Below are 27,692 nucleotides of genomic sequence, written 5' to 3'. Positions count from 1 at the left end.
TAGCATGGCTTCAGGATTTACCATAATATATCACATAGTGCCAAGAACATGATAAATGAATAGTAACTACTCATTTTTTTCAGCTCCTCACCAAACCATTTTCTCTACAGTCCCTTCTGAATTGTCAATATTCAGAACATGAAAAATTAGAGCAACTGTGCAGTATATGAGCTATAGATCTTAAAACAATCCATAAAATACACAGTGAATAAAATTTGAAAATTTCTTGTATTCCCTTTTTAAAAACATTTAGTGGTATGTTTTTTTAGCATTTTATTAGCATCAAAAATTTTAATATGTGTTTATTTGGTCAGATATATAGATACCTAAATGCTTATGAAAATGAAATATTATGAATTTATTCGACTTGATTTCAGAAAAAAATCTTACAAAGGTTTCCTTTTTTCTTTTTTAACTGAGAAAGAGACAGATGGGGACAGACACACAGAAAAAGAGAGAGATGAGAAGCATCAACTCGTAGTTGCAGCACTTTAGTGTTCATTGATTGCTTTCTCATATGTGCCTTGATGGGGGGCTCCAGCTGAGCCAGTGACCCCTTGCTCAAGCCAGCAACCTTTAGGCTGAAGCCAGCAACCATGGAGTGGATCATATATGATCCCACAGTTAAGCCAGCGACCCTGCACTCTAGCTGGTGAGCCTGAACAGTGATGTCAGGGTTTCAAACCTGGGTCCCAGGTTGATGCTCTATCCACTGCATCACCATCTGGTCCGGCAAGGCTTCCTTTCTGAATTTTAGGAAAATGGCATCATTTCCATGCTTGCTAAGAGATGTACTGAATAAACCCTAAATAATTTTGAAAAGCTTTAGCTCAAAGTTTGATGACCTAGCAGTTTTTCTTCTTATTCATAATAATTTAAGTTTAATGGCCTCTTAAGTATTCAAAAATGTTCTAAAAATTTCCTAGATATATTTGCTCTAATACCATAGAAATCATGCTTTCAGCACTTGGAAATAAAATATGAAAAGTGCAGTTTAAATAATACTACCAAGAACTCAGAAAATTCTACAGAGACCATAATATGATAAGCAAAACAAACACTGAACTCCAATATAAATAGGGTAGAATTCCCTATGTTTCTTTGAATATTTTGGAGGTGTGTGTGTGTGGGGGGGGGAAGGTTAATAAAACAATTTATCTTGAGGAACAAAAGCAGTACTCTTCATCTTCTCTTGTAGTCATATGAAGAAATCATCTTATTAGTGTCGAGTAAACAGAATATTAATGCAATTATTGTGTCATGAATCCAGAAATTACTTTCTGATTGTTAAGCAATATATCACCATGTCCATGAACATGTTAAATGATGCTATGGACATCAATGCAAAAAATGTTGGCTTTGTGGCCACTTTCTGTTTCTTTCTTATTATTTTTGGCCAGCTTGATTTTAAAGTTTGTAGAGTCACTCTCTCCAGATGTTATGGTTCGTGTTTTATGACTACTGACAAAATTATGGAAGTAACTGGCATGAACAATGAGTTAAGTTTTTGAAGTGTTCAATCCTTTAGACTTTAAAAGTTCTCTTTGCCTGAAGTTTAAATTAAAAGAATTTCTAGCATGATAAGGATGTATTTGTTCCACTTGTTTCAGGTGGAATATTTGGTTAAATAAATACAAATAGAATAATAAATAGTAACCAATCCTTCAAATAAGAAGCCATGTTTTCGCTGCATATAGGAAGACAGTGCATCGTTTAAATGGCTTAGCTGGCATCTATCCTTGAAACCATTTCAATGACCGTGGAATATTCCTGACATGTTCAAGTACTGATGCCAATCTCTGTTTTTAGAATGCTGAATATGCATAATACTAGCTGGTCCAGAAGCTGGGAAAGGATGTGTAAAGAGTAAGCTAAGGCTGTACATGAGAGTAAAATTCTGGCTGCTCACTCTTAGAGAAATGAACTAATAATGACTTAGATATGCCAGCTGGCATTGGCTCAGGCTTAAAGTTTTCCTATACTGGAATCATTAGAAAACTTAGAGGCATATAACTCTGGACATAGAAGGCCTCTGAGGAGCATTTAGCTCACTCTATTTCTCATATTTACACTGAATTTGTTTTGTTTTGTTTTTGCATGATTTCTAGTGAATACTGGACCCAGCAAATTCTCTTCTTGAATGAAGAGGAAAATAAGAATCAGGGTAATAAATACCAGCCCAGAATAAATTTTTTTTTACCTAACTTGCACATGAAATAGATTGTTAATGCCCCTCAGATATTTAAAACTTAACTTTCTTAAGAAATTACTATCCTACAGCCTCATTGAAAAGTCTAAATATTACCATTTTGACATACCTTAGGTTTTTGAAGACAATTTTGGGGCATAATTTACCTGGGGGTCAATCAAAACCAATATATTGGCACACGAGCATAAGATAGAAGCAAATACCACATTTCAAATTTAAGAAGCTACCCACAAGGTATCTTCAAGTGCCTATTCATACAATCTCACTCAGTAGCTCTGGAATTCTCCACAAGCCCCCATATCTTCATACCCTCCGTGAAGGCAGAACATCAAAGTATAAATGTCAGAGTTCCCAAAGTTAGAAAGGAATTGTCTTGGGTTCATCATTTAGGTATGTGATTCTTGAGTCATTTTCCTTATTTATAAATAAATATTAATAACGCCTACCTTTCTGACTTACTGTAAAGATTAAATAAGATTACCCTTATCAATATATAGCAAATCTTATAATTATTATTAACAGTATTACCTACATCCTTATTATATTTTAATTAATTTCCGTACAGTATCCTCTCCGGTTAGGAAATGTTGGGCCAGTACAACTGTAATTCATGCTGTTCCTCCTCACAGCATAGCACATTTCTAGTACTTGAAGATACAGAACCTACAGTGCCTACCAGTTTGTAGCCAACCAAGAAAGCATTCAAAGCTTATCAAGCAATCACAATAACAATAAAATACAGAGAACATTCACATTATGGTATCAAGTAGTAATTCTCAAATGAAGTAAATGTCAGCATGGATGCCATAATAATAAATGACACTCAAATAATATTTACTGTGTGGTAGACACTGTTCCAAGTGCTTTATTCAAATTAATTCATTTAATTCGCATGGCAACCTAGAGGGTTTTATCCTGTTTTAATACAAGGGGGAAAAGGCAGATGTAATTCTCTGAAGGTTCACAGCTAATAAGTGGTAGACTTTGGAGTTAGAACCTCGTCTGCCTGGCTCCAGAGTGTGCCTTATGACACTGTTACCCCTTCATCCAAAGCATCTATTATAGTCCAAAACTTAAATTTATTCTTTTCTTTCTTTAATACCTATTTTTAAACTGATAAGGACAGATACTTCACTTGATCTTAGCCAGAATGCCTAGAAGCACTTTCTTTGCCACCTATTTTAATAGTTAAAATTTATTCAACAACTGCAATGTGCAGTTATTTTTTAACTGAACCCTCACAACTCTATAAAGTAGTTTGTGCCATCTTGTAAGCTCACTGCTTTCCTAAGATCATACATGTCCCCTCCCTCAATTGAACCTTCTTTCAGTTTCCCTAGCAGGATTTCAGTATCTTCTCTAAGATTAAAGGTATGTGGGTAGAGGGATTTATCTACAGAAAATACTTCCACTTTCAAGTCCACTGAAGACACTAAAACACCTTTATCATCAGCTCTCTGAAAGGATGGGGAAGGAAGAAGAGAAGCTCCCACCCCGCTCCTTGGTTCCTTCTCCCCAGCATCCCTTCAGGTCCTTGTGATACAGGCTCCTATGCCCTGGCTTAGATCCCACCAAGTAGAAAAAGCAGGGGGACATGGATCTCTCTTGTGAGAACTGTACCTCCATTCCAGAGGAATTCTGATTATTCCCCTTCTGGTACCACAACTGAATGCTTTTGCTACTCACAATAAGCAAGAAAAAAAATGGAGAAATAGATTTAATCAAATTAATGTCATAAGGAATTTTATTTATAAGCATAACTGATATGTAAAAGACTTACTTGACATCTATAAAAATTTAAAATTCATGTGTTCTGGACTTGATATACTTTAGAATATAATAGATAAAAAGCCACTTTAAAAATGAAAAAAAATGTATTTAGAAAAAAATGTAGATATCATATAACAATGAGCTAACAAGCTAAGCATATAATACCTTCCAACTCAATGCATTTGAGCCATTTGCATTTTGTTCCTCTTCATTAAAAGGCAAATGATCTAGGCTTTCATATTTATTCAGCCATGACTTTTACTTCTTTTATTTTAAGCTCCCAGTGCATTTCATTTTAACACCTAGATATAATTTAAATTCAATTACACAACATTAGGCTAGAAGCCCAAGAATACCACCGAAAGTAAAATTATATCAGGATTCACACTTAGTCTTTACCTGCCTGGTCTCTAGGGAGAACTGATGAGCTCCAAAGGAAGGAATGAACTGTCTACATTGCTTCAAGCCTTATTACTTTGTATTGGCTAGATAAAAAATGAAAGCTTATATGATTCTTTACTCAGCACAGCCTGATATATTACTGTTTAATATTTTCTTAGAAATGATATCTAAAAACTCGTTCCATAAAATCATAAGCAAAGCGTAATGTGAACAAAAATACCCATGGAAAGAATTTCAATTACCAAATACAGTCCTAGCTGGAACTGATTCCTTATTTATCCAGAATGAAACTTGAGAAAGAATCACTGTCATAATACATGGAATGTACGTCTGAATCATAAAATAACCCATCTTCCGTCTGAGGTGGAAGTAAACTGTCATAACAATATATTCACCTACAAATAAAACATGATAAAAATGTGTTACTTGTTTTGCAGCCAGTTATTCAATGGCTTCACAATCATATTTCAAACCAACAAAAAGAATTCTAGGCAAAGAAATTATCTATTGTGCACAGCAAACAGACTTGGAGAAATATATAGTTCTTAACTAGGGGAAAACGATGTTGTGTATTATTACACAGAAAACATTTTTGTGATTGTCTCACAGTGATTAAGTAATTTAAGAAAATAATCAATAACTTAAAAAAAATTCTTACAGTACTTTCTATTTTAAAGGCCTCAGACTGGGAAAGCAATTGGCTTTCATCTTTAGCATCTTTTAAGAGAAAATTTAGACCTAAATTGTCTCAAAAATCACTAGAAAATAGAAATATGCACACTTTAGCCTTAAATATAAAAACAATTGAAATGCACAGATAAACATTATATATACACATATGCTGCCTTACAGCCTTAGGTTTAGAAAAGAGTTGTATTTCTAAATGTTACATCTATATCTATCTATCTATCTATCTATCTATCTATCTATCTATCTATCTACCTATCTATCATCTATCTATCAATAAAATAAAAAGAGATGTATATAACATAGAACCATATATAATATCCTTAAGTTCAAGAATGTTTCATTGGCATTTAGACAAAAATCTAAAAGGCTAGTAAATAAAATAAAGGTTTCTGGTAGTTGTAAAAATTTTTAATGCTACTTCTAACAGGACCAAACACGAGAGTTATGTAGCAGTAACCTCATGCTCAGACCACAACCCAAGATTCAAAAACCTCAAATCCCTCTGGTTTACAAAGCCATTGCAGGCTAGAAAAAGGAATGTTTTCAAAATATACTTTAATCCTTGTAATAGGTGTATGTAAAAAATAATTTTACAACAAACAATAATCAGACAATTTTTTCCATTAATTATAATAAAAACTAAATCTTATGAGTCTTTTCATTGGCATTTCAAAACCAAATACAGACCAAGAATCATCAGTAATAATCATCCACCTATAAGTGTGACAACTTTAACATAGACCCTTAACATATTTTGTAGCTATGCTTTATAGTTTGCTTTTACTTTTGTAAAGAGAGAGAGTGGCACCACAAAATTAGGCAAAATAGAAAAAATAAAATAAAAGATTTGGGGAAAGCATCAAAAAAAAGAAGAAAATCCAGTGTCTAAAAGTCAGTGGTCAGACTTTCTGTCTCAGAATTCAGTTGAAAATAATTTTAATATAATTGATTACTGACTCTTATTTCTAAACAAGAAAACCAACTCATCTCAATAACTTAGAATTTATTTTAAACTAAGATATATATATATATATTTTAAAATTCTGAAATATGATTTATACATTAACTCTATGACTGGAATCTTTTTGTTGTTCCCTGAAAATACTAGCTATTTCTGTAAAAAACTTTAAGGCAAGACTCCATTGCTAATGACCGTGATGACTTTAATCATTAAGCGTCTCACCCGTAATGGATTTGATGGTTTCACTTGATACCGTTTGCCCAATCAAGTCATACTGAACTAAGCTGGAGGACTCCTTTGGAACTTCTACTGATTTCTCAGGACCTTTTGTCCAGGTATAAATCATCTCACTCTTTGGGTAAGCATCTGAATAAGAGCACAGAATATGGTTAGAATCAGTACTCCTTTTTTGACAGCTCTGATTGATGGTCAACACTTAAGAATATTACACTTGTTAAAGGAAGATGTAATAAATGAAAAATAATCATTATGATTTATTTAATCATATTTAAGATTTGGAATACTGTAGAGATTAAATAAATACCTTTGCATATTTCTTGTTTTTAATGCCAAAAAGTTGAAGGTCAGACAAAAACTAAAGTGACTAAAATGCTATATCTGCATCAATGCACTTGGATATGTTTCCATACTAATGAGCAGTTGAAAAGCAGAAATAATAAACCCCCAAAAGAGCAGTCAAGCTATTTCTTTCACATTTGAACACCTCACTTCCAATGCTTGACCAATATTAACTTCTTCTATCCTAATGCAGCTCTGCCAATTAGGCACATACAAAATGCTGCCTATAATAATACAACAACAACAACAACAAAAAAAATAAGTCCTAGTGTTGGGAGAGCTCTCCAGGAGTCACCAATATCAGACTCTGCCTTTGAGCAATATCCATGCTGTTTGAGAATCATGCTACCATGAAAACAGGCTGGCTATGCTGTTTGTAAAGCTCTCCAGGAAATACAATTACACAACCAGTCCCACTACCTTTAAATTCTTACAATGAGAACATTTTTCCTTCTATCTCCAACAACTCCTTCCCAGCAGCAATTTAAGCCCATTTTCTATTATTTGGTGTTCAATGCAAATGGAGACCAGCTGCTTGCTTACCAGTCTACCTAGAAAAGATAGCTTGGCTCACACACAAGGAAGTTCAAAGGTACCAGGATAAATTGTATACTACACAAACCTTCCTATAATGGTTGATCACAGTAGGTTCTCGGTAGAATTGTTTAATTCTACAAAAGAAGACAATACCTAGGAAGACTGTCTTTACAGATAACTTTACAGAACAAACTATGAGACTTGTGTTGTCATGTAACAGTATACAGTTATGTGTCAACACTGATCTCCTGAAGTATATTCATGTTTAATCATACATTTAAAGTCCCCAAATGCTATGTTCCTGCCCATGAAAATTTAAACCATGTATTCTTCTCTGGACTAGCCTACCTTAATAAGATAATCTTTTTCTTAATGATTTAATATTTGAGGCCAAGGATGGAGGGTGGACAAAATGGGTGAAGGTGATCAAAAGATGTACCTCTCGCCCTGGCCGGGTAGCTCAGTTGGTTAGAGCGTCATCCCAATATGCCAAGGTCGTGGGTTCAATTCCCAGTCAGGGCACAGACAAGAATACACTAATGAGTGCATAAATAAGAGAAACAACAAATCAATGTTTCTCTCTCTCTTTCCCTTCCTCTCTTTCTAAAAGCAATGGATTAAAAGATAAAGACAATGTACCTCTCTTTTCAATTCCCAAACCCAAAATATCAACTTCCAAGAGTAATTTTTTCACTTTGTGCATGTCCTTACTGAGCACCAACTATGTTCAGGTCACTTTGAAAAGTGATTTTATGAGAAATGCGGTGGAGAGAGAAATGGGTGGGAAAGGTAAAACCATAGATAAAAACTATCTAGGTGAAATCTAAATTATGATAGCACAGTAGATTTTATTCTGGGCCCCAGTGAGATCACCTTTTCTGTCTATGTGTTAGTCTGTTTTTGCCTTCTTTCATTAAGTCACTGGTCAGGTAGCAAGCAACTCTCTTTAGCTTCAGGTTAGCCCATTGAATATTGTGCTTACCAGAAGTTATCAAAAAAATGGTAAGTGTTGATTCTCATTAAGTTAAGCAATGAGCAATGATAACAACAAGCAAGTTTCACAATCAATGTGACCAAGAATCTGAAGCAATAGTAAAAACTAGCATCTATATTTGTCAGGTTCTAATCAGAACCTCAAATATTTGAGGCTGGAATTAAAAGAGGTTATCATATTTTGTAAAGTAAGCTTAGATTCTTACTTATTCTTTTCTATAAATGTGTTTAATTTTCTTGCCTTCTCTTCCACAATATATATCAATCTATCTATTGCACACCTCTTCTTGTACCATCCAAGTCTAAGTCACCACCATCTTTCATTGCAATAAAAAAATAGCTTCAAGTCTTTCCTGTTTTTCACTAGAACCTCTACAATCTATTCTCTATAGAAAAGCTGATGTGTAATTTGAAATGTCAGTCAAAGAATGCTACGTTCCTTAGTTAAATCTTCCAAAGGCACTATTTACCTGGCTCTGTCTACAAATCAGGCCATACCTAACTACTATCTTAACTACTATGCTTTTGTCATGCTTCCGCCACTTTGAAACTAACAATGTTGTTAATATTATTCTAACTTGTGTCATGTTGAGAAGCCTGAACCTTTTCTGACCTATTATTTTTTCATGTCTGCCATAAAGGACTCTGCTTGTAACAGAACAAAACAAAATCATTTATACTTGCTATGTTACACCACCAACACAAGGAGTTCAGAGGTCCTCACATTTCACCACTGACAACCAACTTATTATTTATGAATCAGTCAGTCTACCTGGGTTATCTGTAGAAAGAGGTTTCCAAGGTTTTTCTGTTTTCTTTTTAGGAAAGAGGATTGTTTTTACTTCTTTATGTAAACATATTAGATAACAAACAGTCTGCCAAAAGTCAAATTTTGGACAGTTATCATAGACAAAATTTAAATGTTGGATTATAGAAAATCATTTAAATATATAATTATCAGCTAACATGAGTTAATCATTCATTGTAACAACATTTTTATTGTAACTTACAACTCCCAAATTTCAAAGGACATGCATGACCATCCATGGGGAAATCCACCAATCTCATGGGACACTCTGCACTTATGGTGAGTCTATAAAGGAAAAATATATTTAGAGTTAACTTTTTCTCTAAAAACAAATTTATAGATCCTTAAAATGAAGCAAGGAAAGAAGGAAGGAAGGAAAGAAGGAAGGAAGGAAGGAAGGAAGGAAGGAAGGAAGGAAGGAAGGAAGGAAGGAAAGGAAGGAAGGAAGGAAGGAAGGGAAGGAAGGAAGGAAGGAAGGGAGGGAGGGAGGGAGGGAGGAAGGAAGGGAGGAAGGAAAGAAGGGAGGAAGGGAGGGAGGAAGGAAAAGAAAAGGAAGGAAGGAAGGCAGAAAGGGAGGGAAGAAAAGATTAAAAGGGAAGAAGAAGAAAAATTACTACCTCATTGTGTATAAAATAGTGCCATTTCTCATAATTCTAAAAAGTTTATTTGGGGCTGTCATATTATGTGAGACTGATTTTTTTCCATTCCTGAAGAAAGTATCAGGGGTCCATACTTTTGTTACCATCATATTGTTCAACCTCAAAATTTCAATGGGGCCATCATATTTTAGTCTTTTGTCAATCCATGTCTGTCTGAAGAACACATCCATTGTGTATTCCTAGGAAAATTAGTTCATGACATATTCAAATCACAGATGATTACACATAAATATGCAAAAAAATGCATTAAATACTAACCTCTTTTCCACTAATAAGAGACTATCCAAGTAAAAACAAAATTATTAGGAGCAGAAATTTTCTTAAACCAATGAAACAAAAGAATTTTCAGCAGTTAAAGAATGCTATATCCATCCTGATACCTTAATTTTCTATGTTTATTAAATAAATTACCATGATATTAATCATTTAAAAATAATAACTACAATTTAACAAAACTGCCAGCACCAGGTAGTTACAGATGCACTTTACTTTAGGCTGGGTAGCAAAATTATTTAATGCATAACACATATCATTACATAATAAATCATAAAATTGTAAGTGTCTCTTTAATGCAAAATAAAATATATGAAAAAATATTTTATGTTTATAAAATTTATTAAAATTAGTCTAGGAGCACAGAATTAAGGGAAATTTTTAAATGGATTACTTGACCTTGAAAGAAAACATATTTAATATTGGAGAGCACAACTGAGTGGATGAGTTTATTCTGGCCAGTACTTAATGTTCTAAGTTCTTTAAACATGAGAGAAAGCAAGGGAGAAAAAGTATGGGTGGAGATGGAGAATGAATGATTAAGCCAACATGGAAGAGTAAATGCAATTAGTACTACAATATAAAATCTATCAAAACTAATTTTGATCTCTCATTTTCTCCTCTTCAATAATTTTCTAAGGAAAAAATATACTACATGCAAGGTTGTGTCATGGAGAACAGTAACAGGAAAGTTATTTTCTTTGTTGAGAACACCACCAAGCCAGAAAAAAAACTCCAATGTTAGAGTTAAAATGCAAATTCAGTGTCTTACTTCTTATAAACTCTGAGCCTAATTAGGCTGTTCTTTGACTTTCTGACTTTTACTTTCTGTGATTGACAACAAAATACATATTAATTGCCCTATTTTCTATTTGCTCTCTTCAAACCTTAAAAAGTACATTAAATTGTCCAACTACCTACCATTTCAACATCAGAAACAGGTCCAAAGCTGGTGACATATATGTCAGTTTTTACTTCTGTAACTGGACCTAATGGGTAGAAAGTAAATAAGTGTGAAAAAGTAATTACCAATTTAACAGGCAAGTTAGGCTTTGATAATTAAACAGTAAGTGCAAATGTGATATTTTGTATTTTATAAGCATCTTTAATTTTCGATGAGATAAGCATCTCTACCAAAAAATGTAGGCAAAAAGCAACAAAATTTACAGGCAAAAAACTATTCCATTACTTACCAGAAATTTGTTTTCAAAAATCAACCCCAGGCACTGTTAAGACTGGCAGTGCAGAGTACAAAAGCTTTTGCCTTTGGAATATGTTTACAGTCCATCATCTGATTAGCCTTTTAGTAAAGTGAGCTTTTAAGAAGAAGGAACTTAGCCACAAGGTAAGAAAGAGAAAAAAGCATAATGGCTGCAAGAATTGAATCCTTGGAGAGTGAAGAATATTGGTAAATAGCTTAGGCACAGAAATGATTCATGTCACCTTTAAAAATAAGTAGTCCAATAGTTTTTTAATTCACTCGTCCACTGATGGGCACTTGGGCTGTTTCCGGATCTTTGCTATTGTGAACAATGCTGCCATAAACATGGGAGTGCATTTCTCCTTTTGAATCAGTGCTATGGTGTTCTTGGGATATATTCCTAAAAGTGGGATGGCTGGGTCAAAAGGCAGTTCCATTTTTAATTTTTTGAGGAATCTCCATACTGTTTTCCACAGTGGCTGCACCAGTCTGCATTCCCACCAGTAGTGCAGGAGGGTTCCCTTTTCTCCACATCCTCACCAGCACTTATTCTATGTTGTTTTGTTGATGAGCGCCATTCTGACTGGTGTGAGGTGATATTTCATTGTGGTTTTAATTTGCATTTCTCTAATGATTAGTGATGGTAAGCATTTTTTCATATGCCTATTGGCCATCTGTATATCCTCTTTGGAGAAGTGTCTATTCATTTCTTTTGCCCATTTTTTGATTGGATTGTTTATCTTCCTGACTTTGAGCTTTGTATGTTCTTTGTAAATTTTGGTTATTAACCCCTTATCAGACGTATTGTCGAATATGTTCTCCCATTGTGTAGTTTGTCTTTTTATTCTGTTCTTATTGTCTTTAGCTGTGCAAAAGCTTTTTAGTTTGATATACTCTCATTTGTTTATCTTGTCTTTTATTTCACTTGTCTATGGAGATAAATCAGCAAATATATTCCTGCGAGAGATGTCAGAGAGCTTACTGCTTATGTTTTCTTCTAAGATGCTTATGGTTTCACGATGTACATTTAAGTCTTTTATCCATTTTGAGTTTATTTTTGTGAATGGTGTAAGTTGGTGGTCTAGTTTCATTTTTTTGCAGGTAGCTGTCCAATTTTCCCAACACTATTTGTTAAAGAGGATGTCTTTACTCTATTGTATGCTCTTACCTTCTTTGTCAAATATCAGTTGTCCATAAAGGTGTGGGTTTATGTCTGGGTTCTCTGTTCTGGTCCATTGATCTATATGCCTGTTCTTATGCCAGTACCAAGCTGTTTTGAGTACAATGGCCTTGTAGTATAACTTGATATCAGGAAGTGTGACACCTCCCACTTTATTCTTCCTTGTCAAGATTGCTGAGGCTATTCGAGTTCTCTTTTAGTTCCACATAAATTTTTGGAATATGTGTTCTATATCTTTGAAGTATGTCATTGGTATTTTAATTGGTATTGCATTGAAAACTATGGTATAGATATACCATGGAATACTATGGGGCCATGAAAAAGAAGTAAATCTTACCTTCCTTTTGCAACAACATGGATGGACTTGGAAACTATTATGTTAAGTGAAATAAGCCAGGCAGAAAAAGTAAAATATCATATGACCTCACACATTTGAGGAATCCAATGAACAATGTGAACTGAGGAACAGAATTGAAATAGAGGATGGATCAAAGGGACCAGAGAAGAGGACAGAGAGAAAGCAGATGACAGGATAGGATAAACATGAAAGTAAGGGGGGAGGGCGTTATGAGGAGGGGGGCAAGGGAGATGTTGAGGGGAATACAAGGAAGGAGGGATGCATTAGGGGCGACACTAGAATCTATGTAAACACAATAAATTAATATCAAAAAAAAAAGTAAGCAGATCATCCACTGCTGTTTAGGATCAAAGACAAGCTCTCTAATAAATCAGACTTGTTCATGCTTTGATACCTAAAAACTATGTGATATTGGGCACGTCACTTAACCCCTCAATAGCAGCAATCATACATATACAGCAAGATGATAAGAATCACATGAAATTGCTCATATAAGACTGTAACACGGAAAGCCTTTCATGGAAGTGCTTATTAAGTAGTAGCTTCTGACAATTGCCACTACTATGATTCTTTCCCAGGCCTTAATAAGACTGGTGCAGGAACAAATGAATGAGTGTGTTTGGCATCATGGGCTGACACAGATTTTAGACAAAGGAAAACTGCCACAATCTGGATTTAACATGATGTATAAAATCAGGAATTCTGAAATGCGAATTTGGCTCTAACACTTTTTAATTTTTTGATCTTGGCCAAGTTATATATCCTAATAGGTAAAGGTTTTAAGAATATTAACTGAAATAACCTATGTAAATCACTTGTTCCAGCCTCTAGAACATAATGTAATCAATAATAATAGTAGTTATTAGTATATATAATATAGTTTTACATTACTGATAAAAATAAAAAATTGTTGCCCTCTTAAACATCATTTCCTGAAATGATGGTTTATGCTACTGTATGACCAGGGTCTACATAACATCTGCTATCAAGATGGACTATTCCCCTTGAATCGTTGGTTAGGCAATTGGATTTATGCCAAGAAAGACAGGAAAAGTTAGTATAGCCTAATGCCTTACGTCAAAAGTTATCTTTATAAAAATTAATAAAAATATTTCACCCTCTTTAAGATGAAGACTGATAAACAGAAAGAAATAGTTTGAAAGAGAACAAGAAAATTCGTGAATAAGTATTTGTAAGAAAAATATATTTTTTGGAAGTAAGTATAGTCAGAGAAAATGTATAGATCAGTCTGATCTGTCAAAATTTTCATGTAAAAAAAATAACACCTTTAGAAAACAAAGAAAGTATGACAAGGGTAAGCCCTAATCTAATGTGACTTGTGTCTTATAAGAAGAGGTGGTTAGAACACAGGAACACACAGAAGTAAGACCACGTGAGGACACAAAGAAAAGACCACTGTATCTAAGTAAAAGGTAGAGACTTGTAAGAAACTAATGCTTCTGACACTTTGATCCTAGACATAGAGACTCTGGAATTGTGGAAAAAACAAAAAACAAAAATTTGTTGTTTAGGCTACCCAGTCTGTGGTACTCGGGCAACCTGAGCAAATGAATACAGCACAGCTCTGCTTTCTGCCTCTGCATATAAGTTGTGATAAGAAGTTTGATTTGTATCCCTTAATCATCAAGGGCTTGAAGTAAGAAAATTACATGATCTAAACTGTATTTTTTACAAAATCATTCTGGCAATTGCATGAACAGCAAATTTTAGGGAGACAAGAGTATGAGAAAAGCTCTTATAAGAGGCCATCATACTAGCCCCGCTGACAAAGGATGGTGGCCTGGACTGCGGTTGTCACAGAGAGGATGGAGAGCGCACAGATGAAGGAGCATGTCATGTGTGGAACTGCTCACAGGGGATGGGTTTTCTCCAAAGAGCAATGAACAGAGATATAATAATTCTATATATTGATGACCTATTATGTATCAGGCAGCCTACTAGGCTCTTTCCATATGCCATTTCATTTAATCTTCTCAACACCCCCTAAAGTGATATTATCATGAGAATTTAATGAATATGGAAAATGGGCTAAGAGAGATTAAATATTCTATGCCAGAGTCAGAATTATAGCCCCCTTGTATTGATCTCCAAAGTATGTTTTATCTTTACTACACTTATTATATCATTCAATAATAAATCAGCAATTAATTATGTATACATTTTATACTAGTATATAACATGTCATACATACATTTCCTGTTTTATTCACAAGTACTTTCTGAACTGTATTCCTGCAGCTATTTCTATGCCTTTGCTCTTATTAAAATTACAACCTGCTTGAGTCTGTCTTTGTCCTGTTAACAGCAGAAACAAAATTTTAATCCTCTTTGAAGTCCTCCTTCCTTTGAAGTCATAGCGTTTTGCACATGCTAGGTGGTGTTCCTAGTATCATCCCAGTAGTGATTTAAAAACCTCCCCAAAGGAAAGAAGTTGTTGAGATTCATTTGTCACATCAGTTAAGCTAAAAATATTTTCCAATGACATCAGAAACTGAATCTTATTTAGATTTGTATCCCCTCCCAGAACTAATCCCAGGCCACAAATATAAGTTTTCAATAAATCACTTCTCAATGAATAATGTTCACTATGCAATTAAGAATAATTCTTAGAGATGCTTCCTCTAACACTACAGTTTAGTACATTCAAATCAACCTTACTAAAAGCATAATTACATAGAAACCACATAATTTTGAGCTTGGAAGGCTTTTTCATAACTTCATAAGCATTTATATAACATCAAAGATATGCTTTATTTTAAAAATTCTACTTCTTTGGTAATAGGGAAATGTTTTTTTAATCCCAAAATGTGGTGGACAGTTTGTAAGGCAAACAGGGTGACCTGCAACAGTCTTTTAAAGGGCCATAACTACCAACATCAAACTCAGGGAAATCATCTTGTCTTATTAATGGATTTAATTTGCTTGGAAACTATGAAGACAATTAACAATATTATCAGATAATTTTCCACTGTTAACTACATTAGCTATATAGACCTGGTCAAAGGATATCACTACTTAATTTCTTTTCCAATAACAGTGTCCAATTTGCTGTCACACCAGGAGAAAGACCTAAGTTTTTTGGCTGCTGCTGGAACTACTCAATGTTTGTTCTCCACACTGCCTCCTAGGGTACGTACACACTTGAAGAAGCCATTTGAGTTTTTCAGCCACTTAAATGCATGCATCCAGCGTCTTCTTACAAAACACCATTGTTGTGTTTCCAAAAAGCAAGAAATTTAAAGTAACTAAAAACAGCAACAACAGCAAGGAATCTTCAATTAGATAATTTTAAAATCTCTGATTTTGTTTGTCACTTAGAAAAAAACAAAAATACTACCATTCTTGCACACTAAACAAACAATAGATGTCCACTGATATCACAGAGAAAACAGAAAACTAGAGTTTTACTTAGATGACATTAAATATTAGTGTTCCTTATATCTTGTGATCCTTCTAACAGTCCAAGTCAACTTTTTAAATAAAGAAATTAAATAAATATAAAAACATTTAGCAAAACAGTAAAATATGAGTTTAAGATGAAAAATACAAATCACAGAAGAAAAATTCTTATAGGCAATAAAGATTTGAAAAGCTGTTCAACCACATTAGAAATCAGAAAAAATGCAAATCATTTCAAAATGAAATACCATTTCAAGGGTTTATATATGTATATAAATATACATATATAAATATATATTCACATATACATGAGTATATATATAAAGAGTTGAAGGATTTATGGGTCCTAGTTTTCATATTCACTGTAAATGGGAGTTTAAATTTGTAAAACTATCACAGAAAACAGTTTGGTATTATCTCAAGTGGAACTCTCACTTATACTAAGATCCAGAAAAATTCATTCCTGGATATATATGTAAAAGAAACTCTTGCACATTTAAAGCAGGAAATTTAGGCCAGAACATGCATAGCAATACAATCCCGGAAACAAGCAAAATGCCTACTGCCAACAGAGCAGATGAATAAATTGGTTCCAATGCAATGAGAAATGAGAATATCACACAGTCGTCAAAATGAATGATCTATGGCAGTATGCAGTAAGAATGAATCTTAATTGTACAGTTAAGTGAAAAAAAGCATCAATGGATAATATATCATGTTCAAAACAATTAATTTTTTTAAATTTAAATTTATGTATTAAAAACTAGAGTTGAGTTAAAATTATATTCAAAGGAAAGCTATGGATTAATTTTAAAAGGACTCAGGATGCTACTTTATATGGGGAAGACAGGAAGATAGGATGAGGAAAACTACTTATCAGAATAAGAGTTGTTTCCAAGTTGTGCTGTTTGATGATCAGACTGATATGTTGATTATATAATAATAAATGAAGAGCCCTGGCCGGTTGGCTCAGCGGTAGAGCGTCGGCCTGGCGTGCGGGGGACCCGGGTTCGATTCCCGGCCAGGGCACATAGGAGAAGCACCCATTTGCTTCTCCACCAAATGGAGAGGAAGCCATCCCCTCCTTTCTCTCTGTCTCTCTCTTCCCCTCCCGCAGCCAAGGCTCCATTGGAGCAAAGATGGCCCGGGCGCTGGGGATGGCTCCTTGGCCTCTGCCCCAGGCGCTAGAGTGGCTCTGGTTGCGGCAGAGCGATGCCCCGGAGGGGCAGAGCATCGCCCCCTGGTAGGCAGAGCATCGCCCCTGGTGGGCATGCCAGGTGGATCCTGGTCGGGCGCATGCAGGAGTCTGTCTGACTGTCTCTCCCTGTTTCCAGCTTCAGAAAAATACAAAAATAAATAAATAAATAATAATAATAATAAGAAGAAGAATAAATGAAGAAAAAGATGAATGGGTGAATAAAAAGAAAGTTATGTGTGTGTCAATAATGAGAATGTGTCATGAACCAATAATTATTAATCCAATTCTGTGCACTAAAGTCTTTTTAAAATAAATACATTAAGAATAATAAATACCTAAATGCTTAGAGAATAATAAATACATAAATGTGAACTGATATGTTATTTTCATCTAAAAGATAACTAGCAATCCAGTGAGGTAGTATCTAAATATTCACCAAGTTATTAATAGCCTAACTCTTAATTTTACAGTGCCTGTTTCAGAAAACACCAAAAGCATTTTGTATATATTTTTCTGAAAGAAATGTAAGTATATAATAGCACCAATATATCTCTTTTGTTAAACTGAGAGCAAAAGAAAATAAATTTGGTTCTGGGTTCTACAGTCTCTTGTCTCTTAAAGGGCATCATTCTTAGTTATCCATTTCCTCCAATGTAATATGAAATTATCCTTTAACAAATTATTCTAGAAGTACACAAACATATTACAATATCGCTAACCTAAATAAAAAAGGCAACATTTTCTCTTTCTTTTCAACTTTACTTGTAAACGTCTGGGGGAAAAAAAAATCCCCAAATCAAAAAACTATACAAAAACTATACAAATTGCCTCCAATTCTTCCTTTTTTATTTTATTCATCATCCATTGTAATCTGGTTTTCATGCTCAGGATCCACTTAAATTCTTGTCAGTTTTTTGAATTAATAGTATTATTCCCACAAACTTAAAAAAAATAATTATTTCTGCCTGACCAAATGGTGGTGCAGGAGATAGAGTGCTGACCTGGGGTGCAGAGGACCGAGGTTGGAAAGCCTGAGGTCATGGGCTTGAGCACGGGCTCATCCAGCTTGAATGCAGGGTCGCTGGCTTGACCATAGGATCACAGACATGACCCCATGGTTGCTGGCTTGAGCCCAAAGATTAGTGGCTTGAGCCCAAGGTTACTGGCTTGAGCAAGGAGTCACTGGCTCTGCTGGAGCCTCCCCCCCTCCTGGTCAAGGCACATATGAGAAAGCAATCAATGAACAATTAAGGTGCCACAACAAATTGATGCTTCTCGTCTTTCTCCCTTTCTGTCTGATTGTCCCTCCATCTCTCTTTCTCTCTCACTAAAAATAAATAAGAAAAAAAAATCTTATTTCTCCCATTTTTTTTAAAAAAAGCTCTTTTTAGTTCTAGTTTTCCTTCTGTTTACCATCCAAGGCTCTCCTACACAAATGCCCAGGCAAAGTCCTCTCCTGAAACCACCGGAATTTCATACTCATCATACCACCAAAGCTGCTCTTGTCCAAATCACTAAAGCTATAGATATCGCTAAATGTAGTGGTCAGTTCTGTGCTCTTACTTTTTCATTCTGGCAGGAGCATTAGATGTAATTGATCAATTCTGTCTCTTCTTTTAAAAAAGAAAGTTAACTTAACATCCAGTATACACACTCTCTTTCAGGTTTCCTTCCTATCTCAAGGACCACATCGGCTTAATCTTCCAGGAACAGAGATTCTTCCTCGTTTTTCCTGCCTTTTAACATTGGAAATTTCAGAGCTCAAATATGGGTACTTTCTTTCTACCACCCTTGATTCTTCGATAAGCCCATTCGTTTTATGGCTTTCCATTCCATATATATTGGCATACCCATTATCCCTGTATTCCAGGCTCATCTCCACTTGATATCTAATGGGGATCTCAAATTTAACTTTTCCACATGCAAATTCTTTATCCATACCTTACTTCTGCCACAGTCTTGGCAAATCCATTTCTCTAGGCGTTCAAGTCAAAAATTTGGAGTCAGACCTGACACCTTCCTTTTTCTCACATTCTACTTTTGAGTTGACATCAGTAGACTAAGACTGAAATTTAACCATTTCTGACAACCTTTTAAACTTCTCTGGTACCAGTTTGGTCAAAATGTTCATCATCTCTTCCCTAGTTTATTGTGAAAACACCTCTGGATTTGCCCTTGATCCTGACTGCCTGATTTCAATACAGCAACCTAGGTGAGCCTTTGAAAATTAGCCATGGGTCTTTCCCCTGCTGACATCCCTCTAATCACTGACATGACTTAGACTCAAAGCAGAGTTCTTACCAGCCTGCAAAGCTTTACACAATCTCATCCTTATATTACACTGACTCCTCACTCCTGAGCCTTGTTAAATTTCATTATAGCAACACTAACTTCCACACTTAGCATGTTTACGCCTAAAGTTTCTTCTAACCAAAAACACTCCACCTAAATGTGCCTTTTTCCCTTATCTATTTAGAATCATTGCTGAAATACCACCTTCTCATTTAAGTCTTCCCTAACTAGCCTAGTTAAAACTGCAACCTCCTCCCTTGATTTATATTACTCTGTAGCTGTTGTCTCTACATCTGACATATTGTATATTTTATTTCTGTTGCTTAGTTTCTAGAATGCCAGCTGATGAGGGCAGGAAATTGCATCTCCTTTGCTCACTGATGTATCTCCAGTGCTATCCTAGAAAAATACCTGGCACATATTATAAAATCAATGAATATTTAATGAAAAGTTAATGAAATGAAATATCTCTGTGTAATCAAGCTTAAGTTTATTTAATATGTCAGAAATTTAAGAGGTGTATGTATCATCTCTCTTTTTTAATATATTCCATGCTCTCAAATTATATCATACTCTCCAAGTACCTATATATCACCTTCTATTCTTTTTCAAACTCCTTTGATAATTATATATATATTTTCTACCTTTCCTCAGTTATTAAGGTTCCTCCAGAATTGGTTCTGGGCTCATTTCTCTGCTGTTTTTTTCTTTCCTACTTAGATATCTACCCTTACAGAACAATATGCTGATAACTCTCTTGTATATCTCCATACAAAACTCTCCTCTGATATCCAGACAAGTACAACCATTATGATGTTACACGTGTCCTAAACTTAAAATGTACAAATATAAACTCTTGATTTTATCCCTACCCTTACTATTCTTCCTACAGTCTTCTCCAGCTAAATATTACCATTCTCTGCCCAATTTTTCAAAATAAAAGTCCAGAACTTATTTCTGATTTCTCCCTTTCCTTTACCACCTATATGCAAGCCATATCAATTCTTTTTGAATTCTACTTCCCAAACATATCTCACTTTTATCCACTTATAGCCATCTTTACTACATCTACCACCTTATTCTAAGACACCATTAACTTAATGGAGAGAATTAAAAAAAAGAGCTTCATTTGTCTATTTGCTTCCATTATTGCTCTACTACTTTATCTAATCCTTTCCTTATTCTGTAGCCAGGGGGGTCACATTACAGTCTAAGCCATATGATATGATTCTTTCCCCCTAAAAAGCTCCAATGGCTTCCAAGTTCACCAAAAGAATAATCTAAGCTCCTTGACTGGATCCTCAAAGGTCTTGCCTGATGTGGCCTTGACTTGCCACCCCAAGCTAATCCTGTGAGGGTCGTCCTCTTGCTTTATGGCTAAGGCACACTGAACTCCCTTCATCATCTAAATTACATTAACCTATTAGCTGCTTAGGATCTTTGCACTTGCATTTTTTTCTGAATGAGAACAACTTTTGCCTACCTTTTTCATGTCTCTTAGGTCTAAGCCTAAGAGACTTTCTTGACCACCACACCCGAAACAGATATCTTACCTTATTTATTTTCTTTCCTAGTATGTGATTGAATTGTCCCATAGCATTATCTTTGTTTGGTATTTGTTATTTTTATCTCTCTACATTGCTTAGCTGTTAATTTTACTGGAGCTTGTATCGATTCAGAAATCATATCTTCACAACTAACATTGCTCTTGACACCTAGTTGTCTATAAATATCTACTGGTTTAACAAGTGAGTGAATGAATAAGTCTAATAAATCAGAAGAGAATGAAGCTGTACTTTTCTGTTGCCTTAGAAATATAAGGAGTCCTTACAGGTATGTATTTTTTTAATATATATTTTCTGCTGTCACTCAATTAAGAAAGCTAACACATGACACGTTAATTTAATTTTTAGGTTGGAATACAGATTATTTGAACATATTGTAGGAATATTTTCATTCGGGTGGAAAAATTATTCCAAATTTACTTAAGTGTATACACTTCTCCTTGTCGGCTTTTCCATTTTAAAATGTTATTAAAGCTTTAAAATAAAAGTTCTCATTTTGCTCCTTTGGGGGAAATGTAGTTTTGCTTATTTTAATGACCTACTTACTTAGTAACAAGAAGCAATGTTAATGAAAATTTGATTCTTGGTAAACAGAAAAATGTAACAAAGCCTTAGAAGTGGATGTAGCAATAATACTACAGCAGCCTAAGGTTTTAAAGACTGACCTGTGAGTTGTGATCTTACCAATTAGTTGTTCAAGGGTTCTGGAGTAATTCATTGAAACTTTTCTCCACCTCCTTTTGAAGAGAAATGATGCCTGCCATGCTTACTTCTTTGGGTTTTTGTAATGACCTTATTAGTTATTGTAAGTGATAATGTTTTCAAAACTGTAGAGGACTCCACAAATGTGAAATCCTTGTATGTTCGTTAACAACCTTGCAGAATTGACCCTAATGTTCTACTCCTATTTCAGAGAGGTTGTAAAAGATTATCTAAGGCAATCATCTATATCTGAAGCATTTGTTATTCCAAATCACGTGTATCAAAAGACTGAGAGGAACAAAAGGTTGTGTAACCCTTCAATAAGTGGAAAATTGGTAACGGCTGGCTTCCTGAACTCTTTCCTGGTGGTCAGTACCCTAGCTGTGCATCTCTCAGAAGGCATATAATAGTGTTGAAAGTGGAGGAGCGCACAGGAGGATGGTTTTCTAGATCCTTTGTGTAAGAGTTTCCTTGGGCGCCACTTTGAAGCAGGTAGAAGCTACTTCAGGAGGTTAGCAGACTGATTTGTCAGAGGTTGAAAGAACTTCACCCCTTCAAAAGTCCCAATCTAGCTTTTCACACCATGCCTCCTTCTTTCTCTTCTCACCTTTCCCCCTTTTCTTCTCCAATTGGAGAATGTGGGAAACAAGGGAGAGGAGATCCTGGAGGGATGAAAAGAAAAGAACTATTTCAGTCCCTCTTAGTTCCCCCATTGCAAGCTGTGCTGCTGAGTTAAAAATATGTAATTTGGTTTCTAAATGTATTTCAACCCCTTCCTGGCCTACTGAGCAATCACAAACCATCCGATTTCAATTCAGATCTTTGCTTTTAGCTTTACTTTAAATGGAACACAGCTAAGTTGTATAAACAGATATAAAGCAAAGGTCTTCAGAGAGCGAAGGTAGGATTAAAGGAACCAGGAAGTCAATCTGTATTTATAGAATACTGGTCAAAATTTGAATTGTTGTCATTTTATTTTTAAAATGCCAAACTTTCCACAAAGTATAAAAGGTCAAAGAAGGGATCAAACTTGTGGTATCCAAGAGTCTATGCTAAGAAAGAATTGTCTTATTATTTTTTCAGTGAATAATATTTCATTTACCACATCCTGTAAACAGATTACACATTTTCTGCAGGTGAGAATTACTATTCCTTTGTCACATTTGGAATACTACACATTTACAGAGAATGACCCATTTCTAAATAATGAATCACATTTACCACAAATATTTATGAGCAGAGCCAAAAAAAAATGTGTTATAATAAATTTTCACTATTTAATCAACTGCTAGCATTTGAAGTAAGGTGAATTCAACCCTTTCCCATAAAGCTATAAAAGTATCTCCAGGTGGGTAAAGCAGATCAGTTGGCAGTGAAAAGTAAGATGACTAATAATGCCTTTGAGTCATGTTAGCAGTACTGCAGCTAACCAAAATCCAGTAATGGTTTACACAGATTGATTTCACTCACTTTATTGTCTATATGATATTATGGGACAGGGTACTTGCTAAAAAGGATGCACCTACAGTGGGTCCCTTCTTCCTTTTGAATTATAACTTGTATCATAACTAACTGAGCAGATATTATTTTAGTTCTCAATGTTTAATAATAAAACTATCTAGTTTCAGTTATAAGGTTGTTTTTTTTTCCTGTATTTTTCTGAAGCCAGAAACGGGGAGAGACAGTCAGACAGACTCCCGCATGCGCCCAACTGGGATCCACCCGGCACGCCAACCAGGGGGCGACGCTCTGCCCACCAGGGGGCAATGCTCTGCCCCTCCAGGACGTCGCTCTGTTGCGACCAGAGCCACTCCAGCGCCTGGGGCAGAGGCCAAGGAGCCATCCCCAGCACCCGGCCCATCTTTGCTCCAGTGGAGCCTCGGCTGCGGGAGGGGAAGAGAGAGAGGAAGGAGGGGGAGGGGTGGAAAAGCAGAGGGGCGCTTCTCCTGTGTGCCCTGGCCAGGAATCGAACCCGGGACTTCTGCACGCCAGGCCGATGCTCTACCACTGAGCCAACCGGCCAAGGCAATTATAAGTTTTTAATCTATTTTCAGGTACATCTTTTCTTCTTTTTTTTCCCGAAGTTAGAAGCAGGGAGGCAGTCAGGCTTCCCCATGCACCCGACTGGGATCCACCTGGCATGCCCACCAGGGGGCAGTGCTCTGCCCATCTGGGGCATTGCTCCAATGCAGCAGGAGCCATTCTAGCACCGGAGGCTGAAGCCATAGAGCCGTCCTCCACATCTGGGCCAACTTTGCTCTAATGGAGCCTTGGCTTTGGGAGAGGAAGAGACAGAGAGGAAGGAGGGGGGAAAAGTGAAGAAGCAGATGGGTGCTTCTCCTGTGTGCCCTGGCCAGGAATCAAACTTGGGACTTTCACACGCCGGGCGGAAGCTCTATCACTGAGTCAACTGGCCAGGGCCTTTAATTAGTATTTAAACAACATTTGATTTGATATTCCTGTTATTTTTTTTTCTTTACTTGAAATATCAAATTTAAAACCTTTATGAGCAGATAAATCCTCTCATTGATAATATAGATTAAATGGTATCACATCACTTGAAATATTCCCTACAAAATTATTTTTGATCTAAAGTGATAATTTCCCAGTCACTCATGAAAGACAGTGCATTGATAAATGATTTACTTTCGTAAGAAAGCCTCTTTTCAGATTTGTATATAAAGGCAATCACAGTGCTAGGCCTCCTAACCCTGGAGAAGCAATGTGAAAAGAACCAGGAGAATCTTCCATGCTTCTCACTCATCTTTATCACTGTCAACACACAAAGACTGGATTAAGACTTTTAATGGCTCCCCGTAACCTTCTCAATAAAATCCAGAAAAGAGTGATTTGTTTCTCTTGATCCCAGCCTATAATTATGTATTAATATGCTGTGCTCCTGTATAAATCTCTTTTCCTTTTTAATCCTCAGTGTCTCTGTTAAACAAGAAGAACAAAACTTGGAATCCAAAGACCTATCCAACTCTACTTTACTTCACTCCTTCTAAATCATATCTTATTCCATCCTCTTTTATAGGAATGTCCTGTTTCCTTTTACTTTCTTCATTTCCTGGCATCTTATCTCCTACACATCCTCAGTAAGAAGCTTAAATTCCAATACAGGTACATCTTTTATGATACTCATCACATATATCTGATGCCCTCCCAATTTGCATGGGTTCATCTTTTAAATACACAACCTGAACTGGGTTCACATGGTGCCCATGCCACTTATTAACTGTGAAATTGGACCACTTAACTCCTCAAGCCTCAATTTCTTCATCTGTCAAATGGGGGTAGTAAGAGCTTTCTCTTAAGATTGTTGTCAGGACTGAACAGTAATGCCTCTTAGATTAATGATGTATATGAAAATTTAAATAAATACAGACAGTATTAGGTGCTGTCATTATTGCTAATACTACTACTCCTAAAATATAAACTCCTTTAAGACAAAACCTGTATCTTCAACTCATTTCCTGAGAAGCATCAAGTTCAATATAATGGTAAAAACAGTTACTTGTCCATCAGAAGACCTGGGTCCACACCTCCGGTGAAGTCACTTGTCGTCTCTGAACTGGACCGAGTGAGTGTTTGAGGTTAAGAATTGTTATCTTGGGATTTCTGTGAACCTAGTGCCTAGCACAATGCCTGACACATAGATTCTCATTATGTAAGCAAGAAGAACGTGAATGTGGAAAAGAGCAACAGTCCTATTACAGACGCACTCGATTAGACCTTTTATGAACAATTATCGGAAGAAGAAATAAAGCTGAAACACCTCTGACTACAAAGTCTTAGTAGGGAAGCAAACGCCCCCACCCCAAATAACTAAAAATTCATCACACTGCGGAAGAGAAGAGGAATAGACTGGGTTCTCCGGAAGAGCAGACAGCTTCATGCCCCAGATTCGTGTCCTAGGTAGAACAAGGCCAGGGTTTTGGCGGGGGACTGACACCACGTGGGAAGAGAGGGGGCATCGGATCAGCTGTTTCAAATGCAACCTGCTCTGAGAAAAACGGCCAGTTCCAGGGGAACTCCATTCTCAGGGCAAAAGGCAGCAGAGCAGCTGAGCCCCGAGTTCCCTCTTTTGACTCTCCCCCTCCAGCCTCCCCCACCGAGCAGTCAGGTATCTGGAGGTAATTAGTGTGGGGGAGAAGCTAAGCTTCTGAGGGGGCAGGGACAGGGGAAAGTGTGATTGGGGGCGGTCTTCCTGTCAGAGGTCTCATCACGGGAGGGGAGGGAGGGAGGAGTGGAGGAAGGGAGGGTGGGATGGAGAGGGAGAGAAATAGATAGATTTTTCGTTTTTATACGCGAGGCATACCTAATTATATTCCCACAGACAGACAGACAGGCAGACGGAGAAAGGGACAGACAGGACACACTTGAGCGTTTGAAATCGTTCATACCCCCAAATCCAGGACGCAGCCTGTTGTCATAACCATCGAGTAAACTGTCCAGGATGTGGGTAAAATTTTCCGGGCATAATTTCTCCTCCTTTTGGTTCTGTCCCGGGGATTCGTTTAAACTGCAAATGCAAAAAAAAAAAAAAAAAAAAAAAAAAAAACCGGGGGCGGAGGGGATTATTTTAAGACTCAGAGAACAGGTGGAAACAGGTTTATCTTCTCGGAAAACAGTAGCTTGCCCCAGGCTAAAGGAGAGCTGAGGGATGAGGGAGAGAAGGGCTAAGGGAAGACACACCCCGCGCACACGAACCCCAACACCTAACTCTTCTTGCGCTCGGTGGCCTTTCTGCTCTCCGTGTCTACGTGGCCACAGAAAAGCCTGGCGCTGACCCTTGACCTACAGCGGAGACAGAAGGGTCCGGTTTGCCCTGGGAGGGTCGGACAGCCGGAGGGGGCTGGCAGCTGGCCACTTTTCCACCTTCCCCTTGCCCTCCAGTACCCAGAGAACTCACCAAGCTTCCAGGCACAGGACGTGCAGGAGCGCGAAACTGACCCCGAAGGACGTCGCGATCGCGGGTACCTTCTTGGTAGAAACCATCTTTGCAACATGCCATACTTTAAGCCGGATCACGTTCCAGGCTCTCCAGATGCCCTGAGCAGGGTGCGAGGCGAGGGCAGAGGCTCTGCACGGCGTGCGCACACTCGCGCTCACACTAGCCCGCGCTCAGCCCGCCGGAGCCGCGGTGGGCGCGTGAGTGCTCGCGGGCCGGGGGGAGGCGGAACCTGCCTCGCCTCTCCCCCTCCTCGCCTCGCTCAGCTCCCAATGTGCACGGAGAGCTATGTATACCGCTCGACACCCTTTCGCGCCCGCACCCTGAAGCTCCGGGGAGGATAGCGGTGCGCTTTCACCCTAAAGCTGAGCAAGTTCTTCCCGATCTTGAACTCCCGGGCGCAGGACCCAGGTCCGCCGCCCCTCGTCGCGGCCGCGGCGCCCGCACCGCCCGCGCGAACCCGTCCACGGCAGCGCTCGGCTTCCACCTCTTCCTCCAGGTTCCCCTCCCTCCCGCTGGGATCTAGATCCGACCAATGAAGCTCCTCCCTCCTAAGGTTGTTCGAGGACCTGTTTGCACCCATTTTCAAGGCTGGAGGCGGAGAAAGGGCAAGATGACAGCGCTTGCTGGGCGAAGGGATGGGAGACCATGGCGAGGAGAAAGGAGCCAGTCTGGATGGAAAGCAGCAACCTTTGAGACTCTCCCTTTCAGGTACTGGGGGGGGGGGGGGGGGGGCGGCGAAAGGAAAGGATTCTCCCTGGTCAGAGAGGTTGCAACTCACTGAGCGGACTCGCAAACTGTTAGGAAGTAGACTCGAACTTCACTCTGCAGTCAACGCATTCCCAAGCTGTGGCTGCGAAGATACCGAGTTCCTCTCCTGATACCCGGCCCCCCAGGGCAAACGCCGGGCCTCCGCCGCGCTGCTCTATCCGCTCCCGCGAA

General features: G+C 37.2%; 1 protein-coding gene and 1 pseudogene across 1 annotated transcript in view; both read right to left on the bottom strand.

The window, feature by feature from the left end:
* The window catches only part of GABRA4 (gamma-aminobutyric acid type A receptor subunit alpha4), a 75,783-nt gene extending 48,382 nt beyond the window's left edge, over positions 1-27,401 (bottom strand). Inside the window, exons 1-7 of the mRNA XM_066232518.1 lie at positions 26,712-27,401; positions 26,203-26,321; positions 10,803-10,870; positions 9,567-9,787; positions 9,152-9,234; positions 6,255-6,398; positions 4,624-4,776 (exon numbers count right to left, since the gene is read on the bottom strand). Coding sequence (XP_066088615.1) covers positions 4,624-4,776; positions 6,255-6,398; positions 9,152-9,234; positions 9,567-9,787; positions 10,803-10,870; positions 26,203-26,321; positions 26,712-26,797 — 874 coding nt within the window. The 5' untranslated portion in view covers positions 26,798-27,401. The remainder of the gene's footprint in view (positions 1-4,623; positions 4,777-6,254; positions 6,399-9,151; positions 9,235-9,566; positions 9,788-10,802; positions 10,871-26,202; positions 26,322-26,711) is intronic.
* LOC136307001 (U2 spliceosomal RNA) lies at positions 3,224-3,374 on the bottom strand (annotated as a pseudogene).
* Positions 27,402-27,692: the final 291 nt, after the last annotated feature.

This window comes from Saccopteryx bilineata, chromosome 5 (assembly GCF_036850765.1).
Source record: "Saccopteryx bilineata isolate mSacBil1 chromosome 5, mSacBil1_pri_phased_curated, whole genome shotgun sequence".
Classification (NCBI taxonomy): Eukaryota; Metazoa; Chordata; class Mammalia; order Chiroptera; family Emballonuridae; genus Saccopteryx; species Saccopteryx bilineata.
This window is presented reverse-complemented; position numbering and strand designations above follow the sequence as displayed.